The sequence below is a fragment of the Leopardus geoffroyi genome, chromosome D3 (assembly GCF_018350155.1).
Source record: "Leopardus geoffroyi isolate Oge1 chromosome D3, O.geoffroyi_Oge1_pat1.0, whole genome shotgun sequence".
NCBI classification, from domain to species: domain Eukaryota; kingdom Metazoa; phylum Chordata; class Mammalia; order Carnivora; family Felidae; genus Leopardus; species Leopardus geoffroyi.
Window position 1 is genome coordinate 4806148 of NC_059339.1, and position 18621 is coordinate 4824768.

The 18621-nt window shown below is 50.6% G+C and overlaps 1 protein-coding gene across 1 annotated transcript in view; it reads right to left on the reverse strand.

The window, feature by feature from the left end:
- The window catches only part of LOC123588322 (transmembrane protein 132B), a 367329-nt gene that overhangs the window by 25143 nt on the left and 323565 nt on the right, over positions 1-18621 (reverse strand). The window contains exon 5 of the mRNA XM_045459135.1: positions 16262-16405. Coding sequence (XP_045315091.1) covers positions 16262-16405 — 144 coding nt within the window. The remainder of the gene's footprint in view (positions 1-16261; positions 16406-18621) is intronic.

Sequence of the window (18621 nt, forward strand, 5' to 3'; positions counted from 1 at the left end):
ATCCCTCCCGCAGTGGGGAGGTGACACAAGGGAGCGAGGCGGGTGTGCTGTGAATGGCAGGGAAGTTGGGGACTGTGAGAAACTCAGGGGAGACCCCCGAACCCCATGCAGAGGGGACGGCCGTACTCACCAGCCTACCACTGCAGCTCAGGGACACTGGGGCTGTGTCTGGAGATCTCACTTTCCGAGGGAAATGAGCAACCCGGCGTTTGGGTGAAATCAACTAATTTGTGAATGTTGGCTTCCAGGTATCTATATTGTCAAGTACTTTCCCGGCCAAAAAGAGCATGTCTTGAGGGCTACGTTTGCCTCAAAGCCTGTCGTTTCACGGCCTCTGGCCTAAGGACATCCTGATAGACAGTTGACCCTTGACCAATCCGGGTTTGAACTGCGCACGTCCACTATGGATTTTTTTTTCTCATAAATACAGTACGTACGATAAATGCAGTTTCTCTTCCTTATGATTTTCCTAATAACATCTTATTTTTTTAAAGACTTTATTCTTTTCAATTTATTTATTTATTTTGAGGCAGAGAGAAAGGACCGGTGGGGAAGGGGCGGGGCGGGGGGGGGGGACAGGGGATCCGAAGCAGAGGCTCCGAGCTGGCAGCACAAAGCCTGACTCCAGGCTTCCACTCACAAAACCGTAAGATCATGACCTGGGCCAAAACCAAGAGTCAGATGCTGAACCCACTGAGCCGCCCAGGCGTCCCCGCACTCTTCAGCCCTCACCAAAACGTTTCTTAGTGCCCCAGACTCTACCAGAAATAGGAAACAGGTTCGTCTCACTTGCCAATGCAAATGAACACACAGCAGCTGCTCAAGGGAGCTCTGTCTTGAGGAGGAGCCGGCAAGAAGTGCTGGGATTGGTTGGTGACGTCTACACGGGCACAGACGAGGAAGGACTGTCTCAGCTCATGTGTCACTTATTCCGTATCATTTAGGTATATTTATGAAACCAAAATTCACTTGCCCAACAGGCTTGACCCAAAGTCCCTGCTGTCCCAACCAGGGCCAAGTGTGAGCACAGAAATCAGAGCTGGAAAACCCTGCAAGCGTCTCAGCACTGTTTTGTCACTCAACGCGGCTCTCAAGAAAGGCACCTGAGGAACCAGCCATCCCCAGGGGTCACCTTCACACACACAGACAGCCTTCGCACAGGGCCATCTAATGCTCTGTGCAGAACTGCGCTCGTAGGAAAAGAAGTCAGGGTGTAACCCAAATATGTACTAAATGCTCAACACAAAGGATGTCAGGAACTCGTTGATATATTCATCTCTCTCCTCTTGGGAACGGACACCCTGGGGAGTGATACGCTTGACGCCCTTGATGATGGAAAGCACTCAGTTGTCCAGGGCATTAACAGATGACTTTATTAGGGCAATCGCTTGAGGCTGAGGTCTTTAATTGTTAAAAAGAGCCTGTTAGACTGAGCTTTAGAAGTGGTCAAAACGGTACGGCACGTCTGGGCTGGGGGGCTCTCTAGAAGGCTAACCCAGCACCGCAGGGGGAACAGAAGTCAACAGAAGTGCTTTGAAATCTGAGATTTCCTTTTAGCATTTCAAGCTAAGCCTTAAATGTCTCCATGGCAAATGAATCCAAGAGCGGTTTAGAAGATGTAATCAGCAAAGAGTGAGTAAGTCGACTGCATGAATATACATGATCTTTTCCTGCTGGAAACCCCTATCCTCTTGGAAATGGAAGCGATGAGGGTCCGTTTCAGTAACAGGCATGATCCTCTCCGTCCCCTCAGAGAAATCTGGTTCCTTGTTTTTGGCGGAGACAGAATTTATGTTCCTAGCAGCTGTGGAAGACGGCATTCCTGCCTACCCCTGAAACAAGAATCTGACCACTCAGTGGGGCCGCGTTCACTGTGAAACAGTGGTCTCTGCTCTCTGCGAAGCAGGGGCCCAGAGCCCTGGCCGGGAGTCCAGCTGCCCAAGGTCAAACCCCAGCCCTGACATTTACCAACTCGGTGACCTTCATTTAGGGGACAGTGCCTTGCTTCCCTGTTGCGTCAATTTTCTCATCTGTAAACGTAGATTATAAGTCAGACCCGATGGGGCTATTTTAAGTATTACATGAATTGCTATACCTGAAGAGCTTAGGCATCAGTACGTAGGAGGTGCTCAATAAATGCTAGTTTACAGTAAATCGGTCTCTGAGGCTCACTTTGGAAAGCAGATTCCCCACAACTCCCCAGAGAGTGACAGCTGGGGCAGGATTAGAACCCACGTCTGCCGGACGCCAAGCCTGCCCCTCTTCCATGAGCGGCGGCATCATCCCTGGCACCAATAAGCCCCTCGCCCCCACGAGACTGCATTCGCCGCCCGTTCAAAGAGCACCTGCCAGGCACGGTGCTGGGTGACAGGGATACACGACAAGCAAGCTCAGCCCGGTCCCAGCCCCTCATGGAGCTGCCAGCTTAACGGTGAGAACGGATCGACAAACCATTAAACCAACATGTTCTAACACCTCCCCCACGACACCAAAAACAGCGCCCTGCAAGAGCGCTCACTCGGTAAGTGCACGCGGGAGACAGGCGAGGGGGAGAGGTAGAATCTAAGGAAAGACTGACCCACCCTGAGTTCCCTGCGGCACTTTCCCTTTGGCCACAAGGGAGGATGTCGTGCCCTCTGCAAGCACCTGCTGAGGGCTCGGCTCCCGTTTGCTGAGAATGAGCTCTCCAGGCTCTGCGGGAGGTGCTGGCACTGGGACAGAAGGACCGGGCTTGGCTGCTGCCCTCAGGAAGCCCATCTGTCTCTCCGAACAACCATCACAAAAACGTTTGCTTCTACTGCCGCCATTAAATAACTGTAGAAAGTCCCAATCCGGCTGCAACGGAATCACGCAGACCTGCAGCCCCTCTCTGGTGCAGGGACCCACAGGAGCCACCCCTGCGGTGCTCTCCGAAGCAAATGCACTCTCAGATCCACAGCCAAGAGCTGGAGGAGACGGTCTCATCCCCCGGGAGCTGTGCCCGCCCCAGTGCCAGACACACCGCCGGGATTCGATTTCTTCTCCTCTCTCAAACCAAGCGCGAGGCTCGAGGAAGTGACCGTGCGCTGATCTTTGTTACTTTGGGAGATTACTTTTTAGAGGTTTTTGACGTTCGTGCATTCAACAAATATTTGCTGAGGGCCCACTGTGTGCCAAGTGCCTCTCCAGCCAGGAAGGAATCAGCACCGAACAAGATAGACAAAATCCCGCGCCCTCCCGGAGGGGCCAACCCAGAAGGCTTAAAGGCAATTGTGTCAATTGTTTACATACGGGTCATGGAGGCAGCATCCCCGGTTTGGCACCTGATCTCTGATCCTTCCCTCCTTGGACCTGCTTGCCAGCCGTGTTACATCAACGGGACATAAGAGGTGTGGGAGACACATCCGTCCTCAGCCCAGATGAAGGCTCCCAGGGATTTAACAAGTACAGAAACTTACCAGAGTAAGATGCTACCAGAGAAGATGACGTAACATAACTTGGCCCAGCTCCCTTGCCTGCGATGCCCCTTCACAGGCTGTGTGCAAACGCCAGGGATCTGCGCGTGGATAGGAGAGACGTGCCTCCTGATGAACCCGGCTCCTTGCCGAGCTAGGAGAAACACTTTTATACCCGAGGTTCACGTCTCTGTGTAGGACACATACAAGACCATGCTCCCCGCTAAACAAACGTCTAGGAACTTCAGCGGCTTCCGCTTCTAAAATCAAGCTCAGGGTCAACGGCACTGGACATTCATCAGGAGGAGACAAATCAGATGAGGGTTCATGCCCTGATTAGCTTCCCTGCCAGGGATACCAGGCACTCCCGAAAGTCCGCCCCTAAACCTGGCTCATGGTTAATAACATTTTGAGAGAGACACAGAGAGAGAGAATGCGAGGCGAGAGAGGGGCAGAGGGAGAGAATCTTTTTTTTTAATGTTTATTTTTATTTGTGTGAGAGAGAGAGAGCACAAGCAGGGGAGGGGCAGAGAGAGGGGACAGAGGACTCTAAGTGGGCCCTGCACTGACAGCAGTGAGCCCGGGGCTCGAACTCACGAACCGCGAGATCATGCCTGAGCCGAAGCCAGACACTGAACCGATTGAGCCACCCAGGTGTCCTGAGAGGGACAGAATCCTAAGCAGGCTCGACACTCAGCACAGAGCCCAACACGGGGCTCCAGGTCAACTGTGAGATCACCACCTGAGCCGAAATCAAGAGTCAGACACCGAACTGACTGAGCCACCCAGGCGCCCCCATGGTTAATAACTTCTATTTATACAACAAAAGCTTCAAACTAGAAGCCTCCTTCCACCCACACTGCTTGAGACTCTGGATGCATAAGGCACGGATGGCAACCAGCTTATTCTTGAGTCTAAGACAGAGCAATGCTGTTGCGATTTTCTACATCCTTGTGTGGAGCTGAGAAATAATCGAGCACACAAATTTATAAACCGAGATTTAAACACAAAAAACCAAAAACCCAATGGAGGTGGCCCAGAATGCTGTTATCTCCTGACCTAAGGAGCACTGGGAGCTTCAAAATATTCCAAAACTTTTTTCTTCTACAGAAATAGCTTTATAACACTGCTAGCAATAGAAGGGTGGAACCACATGATCAGCTCAACAGATGCAAAAAAAGCATTTGACAAAACCCACTACCCCCTCGTGCTAAAAACACTCCACAAACTAGAAGTAGGAGGGAATCCCTTCATACAATAAAAGGCATATCCAAGAAAAAAAACAAAATAAAACAAAAACAAAAACAAGAAAAAACAAAATAAAACAAAAACAAAACCAAGAAGAGACCCTTCAGCTAACATCATACCTAATGGAGACAAAATGCTTTCTCCCTAAGATCAGAGAAATGACAAAAATAACCATTCTCACCACTTCCATTCAACATTTTACTGAGATTCTAGCTGGGGAAATTAGGCAAGAAAATGAAATAAGAGACTTCCAGATTGGAAAGGAAGAAGTAAACTGTCACTCTTTACAAGTGACATGACCTCATATGCAGCAAATCCTAAGGGATCCACTTAGAAAAACTGATAACACCAACAAACAAATCCAGCAAAGCTACAGGAAAGAGTATCAAAATGCAAAACTCAAGTAAGTGTCTGCACACTAGCAGGGAATAACTCAAAAATAAAAATCAGAAAGCAATTCCATTTACAATAGCACCAAAAAGAATGCAATACTTAGGGACAAACACAAAAAAGGAAGCAAAAAACTTACACTCTAAAATTTTTAAATATTGTTGAAAGAAATTAAAGAAGACCCCACAAATGTGAAGACATCGCATGTCCACGATCAGAAGACTTAACATTGTTAAGATGGTGATACTCTACCCAAATCGATCTACAGATTTAATGTGAAACCTATCAAAATTCCCAAATTCCAGCTGCCTTTTGGGCGGAAAGGGACAAATTCATCCTGAAAATCAAATGGAAAGGGACCCAGGATAATCAAAATAATGGTGAAAAAGAATAACAAAGCTTGAGGGTTCACCACTCCCAATTATAATACTTTCTACAAAGCAGTAGTAATCAGAAAAGGTGGTACAGTCATGAGGAGAGACATATCATTCATTGGGATAGAGTGGAGAATGCATAAACAAACACTTACGGTCAATTGATTTTCAAAAAGGGACACCAAGAAAATTCAAGGAGGAAAGAACAGTCTTTTTAACAAATGGTGCCAGGACAGCTGGATGGCCATGTGCAGAAGAGATGAGTTTATGCACCTACCTCTCATGATACACAAAAATTAACTCAAAATAGATCATAAATCTAAACGTAAGAACTACCACTATGAAACTGTGAGAAGAAAATATATGAGAAAATGTTTATGAATGTGGGGTGGGCAATTATTTCTTAGATACAACAGCAAAAGTATAACCTGTAAGAGGGGAAAAAAATGGATGAATTGGTCCTCATCAAAATGAAAAACTTATGCTCTTCAAAAGACCCCATTAAAAAAAGAGACCGTTAAAAAAAAAAAAAAAGTAAAAAAAAAAAAAAAAGACCCTCTCAGTCATGAAAAAACAAACACAGACTGGAAGAAAATATTTTGAAATCCCATAACTGATAAAGGACCTGAAGCCAAAAGAAGAATTCTCAACACCTAATGATATACAGCAAACAAGCCAATAAAAAAAAAATGGGCAAATGATCTGAACAGGCACTTCACCAACGGTCTGTGGTCAGCAAATATCACATGAAAAGGTGTTCGACCTCATTAATCTAGACAGACATGCAAGTTAAAACTAAAAAGGCACACTTGCGCACACCCAGTAGACTGGCTAAGACTAAAGAGGCTGGCCACACCAAGTGTCAACAAGGATATGGAGGTACCAGCACTCTCCGACTCTGATGACAGGAATGTAAAATGGCACAACCACTTTAGAAACAGTCTGGCAGTTTCTCAAAAGTTAAACGTTTACTTACCATATGATTCAACTTTTCTAATCCAAAAGCTTATATCCAGACAACAACCTGTATGAACGTTCGTAGCGGCAATAGTTGTGAGAGCCACAAACGAGGAACCACCCACATGTCCACCACCAGATGGACCAAGTGCAATATAGTGCACACCATGGAACACTCCTCTGCAGCAAGGACGGGTGGGCTACCGATCTATACAACATGTGTGACTCTCAGATTAACCGTGTGGGTGAAAGAAGCCAGACACAGGAAGAAGAGAACACACTCTCCATGATCCCATTTATACAGAACTCTAGAAAATGAACATTGATCTTCAGGGACAGAGAGACGAAGTGCATTTGTCTGGGGGGGACTGGAGAGGGACAGGAGGGGCGTATTACAGATGGGCAGGAAGAATGTTCGAGGGTTGAGGATACGTTTGCTATCTTGATTTTGATGATAGACGATTTGGAACATCGAGTTTGTATGCTTTAATACGTGCAGTTTGTTGAATATGCATCGTACCTCTAGAAAGATGGTAGTCTGTGATAGCGGCCGCCACACGTCGCCTGTGTACCTAAATCCATTCATACCTGTGCCTAGTGCTTGCAGGTAAGTGACCCAGTTAACTATCAAAGTCTGTGTAACTGATTTGAGTTCCTCGGGAAACCCAGTGGATTTGACTATGGAGCTGATACGCTCTGCCCACCATCAAAGCTGCACGGTGGGAGTTTAAATCGTGAACCAAGCCCCACACCATCGATGAGGGTCCCTTCCCCTCCCATTGAACGCACAACAAATACGTCTCCAGGAGCCCCAGGCCCATGCACAGACCCAAGACTCCAGCACACCCCGGACCTTGGACCTGAGCAGGGCAGGGTGGAGGAGAGCAGACGGGAGGCACCAAGAGAGGAGGCTGGGGAGCACGTGGCCACGTGGACGGAGGGGGCGAAGCCAGGAGGTCGGCGGGCGGACTCTGGCTCACTCTGAGACTTCTCTGCATTATGCAGAAACGGTTCCAGAATGTTCACTCTTCATCAGAGATGCAAAGGCCGAAATGAACAAAAGAGCTAATCAATATTGAAATCACAGTGGTGCTGATGGGAACACAGTGCTGGGAATGCAGCAGGACCCATCCTCCGGCCAACAGGAAATTCATGCCCCGTCCCCAATTAGGAAGGAACAGTGAAAGTCCAAATCACCAGCACAAAGAAGGACAAAATGAGGCAATAACATCCAAGCTGCCTGACAACTTATTCTTAGCCGCCTGGTTCCTGGTGGTGGGCAAAGGAAGGAAATTCATGCCCAGAAATAGAATAACAGTGTTCTCGGTAGGAATTTTTGCCAAGCATCGCTGAGAGAGAGAGACATCGCCTTAAGCCTCCTTTGGATTTCTCTGTGTCTCCTGCTAAATAAAATTCGGATCAATCTGAGAGCTTCTTGGAAGCCCATTGCAGCCCAGAGCCGACAAGGACCCTTTCAGGAGAAGTCAGAGCAGAGACTGTTCTGAGCCCACCGCCTCGTTGGCACCTGGGGGGGTCCTGCCAGCGTCCCCCGTCCCACCCCCACCCGCGACCTGGGGTTGGGGGGCATCTTCCTCTCATTTACCTGCTGTCCCGGGGGCGGGAGGGCCAGACTGACAGCCCCCGGCAAGACGTGCTTACGGAGCTCTTTCAACGGAATGACTTCCCAACACTTAAAAATCAAAACTCTTACCCAAAGGTCTGGACTTCCAGACACATCCGTCTTTAAGTCTGTCTATAGGCGAGCGAAGAAACGGGAAGAAATGTCCGTCCACGTTTTGGTGCGATGAATTTGGACGCCCGGCGGGCTGATGTTTGCTCAAAACCCACCGAGCATAGCTCCTCGGTTTCGAGCTGTAAGATTCGGTGACGCCCACACCCACCGCGTGGGGTCGTGCGGGCCGGACTCTGTGCCTTCTCTGAAACCAGCAGAGCGGAGTCTGGCCTGGTGTCGTGTGTGCCTAAGATGTGTGCCGCTGTGGCTGTTCACTCTGATGGACGCTGGGGACAGGGACACCCGTGGGACACAGACCCTGCCCTCGACGTGCACGAGGACGTACAGTGTGCAGAGTCCCGAATCCGTAATTATCCACGCAGGGACACACGGAGGTGAGGACCCGTGGGGGCACACGACAGCAGGAAGGAGGTGGCCGCACCGAGTCGGGGCCCCCAGAGGACACCGGGATGCCCACAGGCGCAGGGCTTGGGGAGCAGGTGCCAGGCACAGGGAACAGCAGCAGCACAGGGAGAAAACGTGCAGAACCACAGAGAGAAAAGCAGATGAGCTCCTGGATCCAACTTTGCCTGAAGTCATCTGGCTCTTTTAGCTGTACAAGTCAATACATTGCCCCCTTTGGGGCTTAAGACAGTGGATTTGGGTTTCTATTACTCACAACCAAATGAAAACAAACAAAAAAAACCCCTCACCAATGCAGGATTTCACCACTACCTGCCCACTACCCCCGACCTACCACACCAGTCCAAACCAGCTCAGATGTGCTTCCCCAAAGCCCAAGATCAGGACACACCTACCTCCCACTGGGTCTTCTCTATACAGCCAACCACTCAAGGAGCGTGGGCTCACACAGGCTTTGTAGGTGCTGCCTGACCCAGGAAAGACAGTTGCTCGATCAAAGCTGATATCCTCCAGAGGGGACATCGGGTTCTCTTTAGTGACCAGCTCCCCACACGTTGCTGAGCAAGCAGCAGAAAACTTCGTATTTTTTGCAGCACATCCACTGTCTTCCAATACCCCTCACAGACACACTCTGGAAAGAAAATCCTTCCCTGGGGCAGAGAAGGCTTTAACATGTTAATGCCCTTTCCCGAAGCCTTTAGCATCTCCTTATTACAAGTCCAGCTGATACCAGAAGGCTGGAAACGTAATTATTGCAGCCAAAAGATGGAGGGCACCATCTTCAAGACCAGCATGAGTTTACATTTATTTCTCTCCACGCGTGAGTCAGTTCCTCCCCCGCTGACGACGTATGGCTGGCTACTGTGGTTCCAGAGACCACAGTTCGTTGACAAACAGTACAGTCACCAACACATGAGAACATGAGGCCATCACTGAGTCAGGAGGATAGATAATCCAAAGATTAAGTCATAATTACAACATGGAAACTGCATTTTCTTCCTTCTTCTGTAGAACTTTAAAAGAAACTTCGCGAAGAAAAGAAAACGTGTCGTAGTGGGCAGCGTAGAGACCCTCCCCGGATGTGCCCATGCCCTAGTCTCCAGAACCTGTGAATACATTGCCTTGCAAGGTGTAGGGGGTTGACCTGTGGCCCAAAGTGGTATGTCCAGGGTTCGAGCCCCTGCTACCTGTGAATGTGATCTTATCTGGAAACGGGGTCTTGTAAGCACGTAAGCACAGATCTTGAGACAAGATCACTCTGAATTAGGGTGGCTACTAAATCCCCTGACAAGTGTCCTTGTAAGAGAAAAAGGTCATACGGAGACACAAGGGCAAGACCGAGCAAAGATGGAGGGGCTGGAGGGACGCAGCCACGGGCAAAGGACACCTGCAGCCACCAGAAGCAGGACGAGGCAGGAAGGATCCTTCCCCAGAGCTTCTGGAGGGAGCAGAGCCCTGCCAATAGGTTGATTTCAGACTTCTGGCCTCCAGATCTGGGAGAAAATAAATTTATGATCTTTTGTGGTCTCTTCTTTAATGTGTAGTTTTATTTTTGAGAGAGAGAGAGAGACAGCGAGAGTGGGGGAGGGTCAGAGAGAGAGGGGGACACAGAATCTGAAGCAGGTTCCAGGCTCCGCGCTGACAGCCGCGAGCTCAACGCGGGGCTCGAACGCACAAACCGTGAGATCGTGATCTGAGCCAAAGTTGGACGCTCAACCGACTGAGCCACCCAGGCGCCCCTAAATGTATATTGTTTGAACTTCAGAGTTGGTGGGAATTTGTTATGGCAGCTCTAAAAAACTAATATACGGAGCAAAGGTAGTTGAGATAAGCATTTGAGATGAAAGGATTATCCTGGGTTATCCAGGTGGGCCTAATTACACCCAAATCACAAAGGTCCATAGTAAAGAGAGGCAGGAGGGTGGGAGTCAGAAACACAATGACAGAACCAGGGGTGAGAGAGGGAGAGAGAGGGAGAGAGAGATTTAAAGATGCTACGACAGCTGACTTGAAGATGGTGTGGAGGGGCCATGGCCAAGAATGCAGGTGCCTCTAGAAGGCGGAGAAGCCAAGGAACAGAAACACAGCCCCACTGACCCATTTCATTCATTCATTCATTCATTCATTCATTTATAAAATCTTGTTATTATTTATTTATTTTGAGAGAGAGAGAGAAAGCATGAGCTGGGGAGGGGCAGAGAGAGAAGGAGAGAGAGGATCCCAAGGAGGTTCCGTGCTGTCAGCGCAGAGCCTGACCTGGGGCTCCATCCCACGAACCGTGAGATCGTGACCTGAGCCGAAACCAAGAGACGGACGTTCAACCAACTGAGTCACCCAGGTGCCCCCCCCCCCACTAACCCATTTTAGACCCCTGACATCCAGTATGACGTGGTAACAAATGTGCACGGGTTGAAGCTACTAAGGTGACGGTAGTTTGTTATAGCAGCAAGAGGAAACTAATCTACCAACTTCCAGGGGGTGAACGTGAAAAGGAAAGTCTTTGGCAAATTCAGGAAAAGTCCATTAGCAAAGATTTCCGGATGAGAAAGCCATGGAATGATGCTTTGCTCCTGGCTCGCAGGAGGGCTCCCCTGCCCTATGCAACGTCCCGGATGAACTGAAGGGGACTGTGTCCCTACGTTCACTGCCCAGGGAGCTCCTCACCCGTCTACGCGATGGTTCCTCGTGTATACACGCACAACAGTAGTGTCACCTACCTTGAAGGCTTCTTGTGAAAACTAGATGGGCCAACATTTCTAACGTCCTCATTCTAACAGGACCTGTCGCCTACTACATTCCCAACACATGCTAACTATTAATACCAGTAGCTCGACTGTCCGTCCCCGGCGACAGAATTCATTCATGCACGTTCCACCTTCATACCTCCCAAAGTTCTTTATGCATTGCCCCCACGCTGATCGTTGGTAAGTACTCCTGGAACAAGAGCCTCCCCCTGAGAACCCAAGAAGGCTTGGATCACTGTGCCCGGGCCAGGTCATTACCCAATGCCACGTCCCTTTGACTGCGGAAAACCTCCCCCCTCCCTTTCAAGATTTCCAGGAAGAGGAAGTTCAATGGAGACGTGCCGATAAAGACGAGGCAGGCAACCACTCTCGCCTCACAGACAGGTCCATCTCAGGGAAGGTCTAGCATTCATTCATCCTTCGTCCGTTAATACATTCGACAAATATTTATTGAGCCCCCACTGTGTTCCAGATTCTGCACAGGACTGGGGAAAGCACCGTTACCAAAACAGAGCCATGGACTCTGTAGCCCTCGCAATCAAGGAGGGGCTAAAATATAAAATACGCAGATATGAATATGGACGTTGGTATTTTAGATACAACATCCGCTGATTGATCTATTGCAGACCAAGCATCACGTGGCTTCCTTTAGATATACACTCTTATTTAATCATCCCCAAAACTCCATGTTGGGATTCTATCATGCACAGATTTGAAAAGCAAGAGTTCAATTATATGTGCCTGGAATAACTGGAGGTTGCTATCTGACAACACTTGCATCCGAAGACGTGAGAGGAGGGTAAAAGAGAGACACATATCTTACCATCAACTCTGCTCAAATCTAACTTACGTAGATACCCCCAACATTCCCTTCAATACGAACTATGCCCGATAATGCCCCCCGAAAATTTGGCCACAGCTCAAATGCAAGGAGACATTTATTCAAAAAAATATCAACTGTCTTGGGGCACCTGGGTGGCCCAGTCGGTTAAACATCCGACTTTGGCTCAGCTCATGATCTCACGGTTCGTGAGTTCAAGCCCCATGTCAGGTTCTGTGCTGGCAGCTCAGAGCCTGGAGCCTGCTTGGGATTCTGTCTCTCTCTCTCTCTCTCTCTCTCTCTCTCTCTCTCTCTCTCTCAAAATAAATAAACTTGAAAAAATATTTTTTTAATTAAAAATAAAATACATCAACTATCTTTCGAACTTTGTGAACCCAGGTTTGCTGTCAAGGATTTTCAAGGATTACTTTGATTACCGTTTGTTCTGACCTACACGCTGACTTTAGAACAAATCCCTGCAGAAGATCCCAAACTGTATCATTATCGTCCTCTTTTTACAGATCAGGACGCTGGGCTCAGAGATGTTAAGTAGTTTGTCCAAGGTCAAGTAGAGAGGAAGGTGGAGTTGGGATTTGAGCAGACATGGGACTGAAATCTTGACCAGAGGATTCCCTGCCTCTGAGTTCTTTGTCTTTCGACTGAGCTAGAACGGCTTCCTTTTGATTTCCACTCTGGGGACTTAAATGGCACAGATGTACTCTGTCTCCCGAACGGTGGCCCCTGGAAGGCTTAGAGAGAGCTGTCCTGTGTCCCTCTTCACCCCACCCCTGTCCCTTTTCCTTCTCACCAGGCCCCACGCTCACACGGGCTCCGACCACCCCTCTGTCACCGACACCCGGTACCTCCCCCCCCCCAACACCCTTGAGCAGAATACAGTCCAGCGTCCAGTGCTGCCCACCCCTTGCCTAGAAAGACACAAGATTCCGGTCAGGGTGACTGAGTGAGATCAGCATTTGTGGCTGACTTTTTATAGAATCCAGGGCACGAGAAATACCTCACTTTCCCCCGAAATGTGCTTTCAGAAAACCAGCAGCAAGAGGGCGACAAGAAATGACAAATGCCCTGCAGGCCTCCGTGTGGGAGCGAGAGGGTGTGGGGGCAGTCGTGATTTGGAGGGCCCAGCTCCAGGTGGGGGTCCCAGGAAGCAACGTGGGCAGACGGCTACCTAACCTTTTGACTTCATAACAAGCTGGAAACCAGATTTCTAGGTGAATTTGACAATTTTTACAGGATGGCAAAGTTTGGATATTACACACACACACACACACACACACACACTCTCTCTCTCTCTCTCTCTCTATTACTAAGACACATCCTCTACTGTGTGTGGATTTTTACATAGAAGTTCTCAACGTAAAATTTATCCCTCCCAATCTTGCCAAATTTGGCCAAGCTTCCAGCCTTTCAAAGTCATTTGTGTCTTCGGTTTCTGTCCCTCCAACATCATTGAATCCCAAGTCAAAGAAGCCAATCTGTTTACAATGTACGTCTTGCTAATTTTATACTTTTTCCCTTATTACCTAAATCACGGTCCCAATGCACAGAGTTTCCAAGGCACAAAGATCTTTGGTGAGCCCTGCAAGATTCTCCCTGGGGATCATAGGGTTTTCTGCAACCGTAGAGGCTAGGGGGTCTCCCCAAGGGGTGCTAACAAATGTGTCCCGTGTTTGGGAAATGCCCCTGGGATGACACTGAGGCCAGGGCACAACTCTGCAGGTGACACTGTTCATCTCAGAGTTGAGGCGACATTTCCTACAAATAGTGACACTAAACCCATGACAAACGCATCACATCCAACTCATTAACACCCCTCCCTTGATTCCAGCCCCCGGATTTGCAACAGAGCCTAGTCTCCCCTAGAAAAGTCTCAAAAGCAGCTCCAAGCTGGATGGTCTGCTCACTCTGGTTTGTTCTTCTCAAGATCAGGTCATAATTTGCTGGAAGAGAGCTCCAACTTCATGGGGCCATGGAAAGTGACAGCTAAGTTAAAAACAAACACAAAACCCAAAAAATCCAAAAAACGAAAAAAAAAAAAAAACACCCAAACTACTGTCTTCCAAAGCAATTTATCAGGCTGAGCAGAAGATATTTCTAGGTTACCTCTGCGAAGGGGAAACAAAGCAAAGGGCATACTCCAAGGCGGCAGAGGAGGGGGCCCACCCTGGGAAGCTCCCCCAGGCTCTCGGGAAGGAACACACATCTAGGGGCTGCAGACACAGGCCGTTTGTTTGGGCCACCATCACCCAGACGCCACCTCCATATGCCACGGCCCCGTGTCTCCCTCTGGAATGACATGGGAACAGTAAATAAAGTGCACTGTCAAAGGTAATCAAGGGCGATGCACCATCAGAATTTCTCATTCCGTGCAGATGAGCTCGTAGGACTTGGCTCAGATCTTCCTAAACTGTGAATACAGAAGGCCTTAGATTTGTTTAATCAGACCTGCCCACAGAGTACAAGGCCCGCCAGGAGCCCCGGGGCAAGGCGGTGTGTGCTTTGAAGCTAATCCCCTTTCTGTCTCCAGGGAGAATTAGCATTCCAAACCCAGGAAGCAGGCTGTGCCAAATTTGCGTTTCCTAAGGATTAACTTTTTTTTTTTTTTTTTAATTAGGGCTCACAGACACATCAAATCTTCTTTATCAAAACCATCTCAGGCTTGAGGCACAGCCTCCTGGAGGTCGCTTCTACCGGCGAGAAGCTGGAGGCCTCTCTGTCTACCGCAAAGTTCTTCAGCCTGGGACCAAGTTTCATCTAACCTCTAAACAGGAACCTGTGACAGGCGAGGAAAGGCAGAACTTCGTGCCTTGGTTTTCTAAAATGAATGAATGGACGGGCCCCGGGGGCTCCCTTAGCAAGTTAACGGAGAAAGGACCTTCTGAAGTTTTAAGTCTTTTCTCCATGAATCGTCTGCTGCAAAAGGAAATGGCCAACCAGTGTGCCAAGAAAAAAACAGGCAGAAACTCTAAATTTGGTGCTTCAACCAGACCCCTGCAAAGAACATGAAATAAACCACGGGCTGATCCCTGGCTGAATTTGGAGTCAGAAACACAGCTAATTAGAACGAAGAATCCAGAGGAAATGCCCCGTGGCCAGATCACTCAAGCCATGAGCTGGAGCCCACTGATGCTCAAATTACATTAGGAGGCACATGGAGAGACTTTTATTTTAATGTATGTTAACCAAAAAATGAGTACGTCAAGATCGTGGATGGTAGGTAGTGTCTTCATGATGAGGTCCCGGGGCATATCGGTTGTTTTAAATAAAAGTTACTTAAGAGACAGGCTGTATAAGGACACTCAGCTCCTCCCCTCTCTGACCCTGAAGAGCTCAAGTGAAAGGTACCCTCCCTGTGTCAGCAGGTAAAGAGACATCGGTATCATGGAGCTTGGAAATTTAGAGAAAGTGGTAACACAAGAAAGCAATATAAACATCCCTTGTTTCTTTCTGCTCATTTGCCGCCCCAGCCCTCATTCTTGACAGAATTCCTTACCAGGTGCTTAGATGAGCTGTCTGGTAGCATTCCTTATTCGCTGAAGCCCCCAAAGTTAAGTTTTCTCTGTCCTGTCAAATCCTCACAGGTTCATTGCCTTTTTGTCTAAAAAAGGACAAAACCTGCCTGCCTTGGTCGTTCCTTTATGCCTCAATTTCATGATTGGGCCTCTGCGCCCACGTGAAAAAACTTTGTTTTTTTCCCCTCCTGTTGGTCTGTCTCATGTCAATTTAATTCTCGGTCCAGCTGGAAGAATCTGCAGGGTAGAGGAAGAATTTTTCCTTCCCTTCAGAGGCTAAATTAGTATTTAAGTTTGAAAAAGTGGGACATTTAAAGAAAATACAGAGTAAATAATGTTATTTACACGAGAAGTTGGCAAACATTGAGATGACATGTGGATTGCTAAAATTAGGGAAATTTTGTCCTATGAACAAAAGGAGGGGAAGAAAATTGTTTCTGCTCCAGATGCCGGGGGTCCCCACTCCGGGAGGGAAACAGCGCACCTGCACGGCCCCTCCAGATCCAGCCAGGCCCCCACTCCTCAGTGTGGTCACCCTGGCGCCAGCCCCCGGGACCCTGGGACAGGGGGAGGGGCCCCCCAGAGGCCCAGCGGAGAGGCCCCTCGTACCTTAATGACGTCTTCATCCGCAGACCTGCACTCCACAGCCGCGGACACGTCCACCACGGAGCCGTCCTCCTGAATGGCCACGACCTTGACGGGAACCGAGACGGCCTTCCCGGTGAGGACGGCCGTGTTCAGCACCTCCGTGTCCTGCGCGGGAGAGCAGAGGGCGCAGGTCACACACAGGGGAGCCCGTGAGCAGGCCACTGCCACCGTCCCTCTCCCCCTGCCATTGAGACTCCGTCTGCCTGGACCCAGTCCGGAGGCCCTGCGGCTCGGCAGTTCTGGGAGGCCGGGGACGGTGCATCCCAGGCTGAGCTCCCGGAGCCTGACAGCCGCACTCCCTCCTCCGCCCCCAGGGACAGGGGCATGGTCACCCCTCCCAGGACCCTTCCTGCCACCAGCCCCCTCGCTCCAGCCTGCGGCCGGGTTCCCACACCACACGGGGTGCTCTCCAGCAGTCCCCAGATCTCCGCTCCAGGGTCACTCGGCGGGCGGCCGCCTGTCCTCCCAGCTCATCAACACGGTGAACGCGGCCCTCGCTGTAGTTTCCAATTAAGACCGGTAACTGGGGCGCCTGGCGGTTCAGCCGGTTAAGCGGCCAGTGTTGGCTCGGGTCACGATCTCACAGCCTCACATCGGGCTCTGTGCTGTCAGCGTAGAGCCCGCTTTGGATCCTCTCTCTCCCTCTCTGCTCCTCCCCCACTAGCTCACTCAAACGCACTCTCTCTCTTTCTCAAAAAGAAACATTTAGAAAAAAGATTCTTTACAAAAAAGAAGAAGAAGGAGGAGGAGGAGGAGGAGGAAGAAGGAGGAGGAGGAGGAGGAAAGTAACCACACACAGAACAAGGAGAACCGGTCGCGGAAAAGCAACCTCTGCCTTCCGGAGCCGACCGCCAGGCCCCTTCCTCCCCCAGGCCTCCCAGTCACCAGGGTCCCCTCCAAGCCCAGGGATCCGCGGGCGCCACGGCAGTGTCTGTCTTCCTCTGCTGATCCCCGGGGTCCCGCGGGGGCCACCTTGGGGACTTCTCCCCCGCCTGCCACATTCTTGCTGCCCCCACAACCACCGCCACGGAGACCCTGTCCTGCCGCGCGGACAGCCACCACGGCTGCCCACCCACCTCCCGTGTCCACGCCCCCCACGACAGTTGAAGAGCATCCTTTGTATCGCAACGGAACTCGCAGCGTTTCTCCCCTAGGTTGCAACTCTTGGAAAGCCTCCTGCCGTTTGTTCTTAAGATTAAGTCCACACTCGCGGCCTGCGGCCATCTGACCCTGACCCCGCCTCCGGCTCTCTCGCCACCCCCCCCCACTGTCCCTCCCACGGGAGCCCCCCAGACCTCTCCCCAGTCCTCACCCTCACCCCTGCTCGCGGCCACGCAGAGCCCTCACCACACCCGTGCGTCTCAGCCTCCACACCCGCTTCTTGGGGGGAGCGGGGCTCCTCTGCCCGCCACGGTGTGGACGGCGCGCCCAGTCTGCCCTGCGGGGACCCACCCCCGATGCTCACCCCGTGTTCATCTGGTGCTTGTGTTTCCATGTCTAACTACTCATCAGACCGTAGACTCCCCAGGTCTCGCCCCCTTTGTTCTGACCTCGTCACATCCCTGGAACCGGGGACGGAACCTGGTGCGTGGGAAACTGTGCGGGGTGAGGTCTCGCGCACGGGCTCCGGGACTGCACGGTCTGGCTTTGGGCCTGGCTCGGCCCCCGTGTGAGCGGATCCCAAGTCCCAGAAGGTCCGACTCAAGTGAAAGACCCATCGCGGGTTTGACTTCACCTGTCGCACGACCGGAGTCTGGAGGCTCCGGCTGCCGACCCTGGTCCAGTGACCCCGCGAGGCCAGGGCCACTTCTCCGCTGTTCTCCCGGCCACTCCCTCAAGCGAGCCAGACGGCGCCCGTCACACCGGCCATCTGTCCGCTGTCTCAGCAGGGGGAGGCAGGCTGGGGGAAGAGTACACCCGCTCGTCCTCGCCGGCAAGTCCAAGGCTTGTCCCACGGGGAGCCACCTGCAGAGGCGGCTGGCAGAGAGGGCGTCCCTAGTGAAGCCGGCGGTGGAGTGCGGGCGTGCAAACGGCTTTCACAGTCCGTTCCCGGGTCCGCCACAAGGCACTTCCCTCCCCCCGCGCCCCAGTTCCCTGATGTGGGACACGGGGAGAACAAAAGTACCCACCGCGTGGTGACCTCGTGAAGGCTTAACGAGACTCTCTACGTACAGAGCTCAGAACGGAATTGGCGGAAAATGAACAAGGGCTGCATCCATGCAGCTACTGCAGCAGATGCTATGAAAGGTTTGCTCCAGGAATGAAGTAAAGAGCCACCAGGCAGGTCCACAAAGGGACTCTGGGAAAGACGCTCCTTCCAC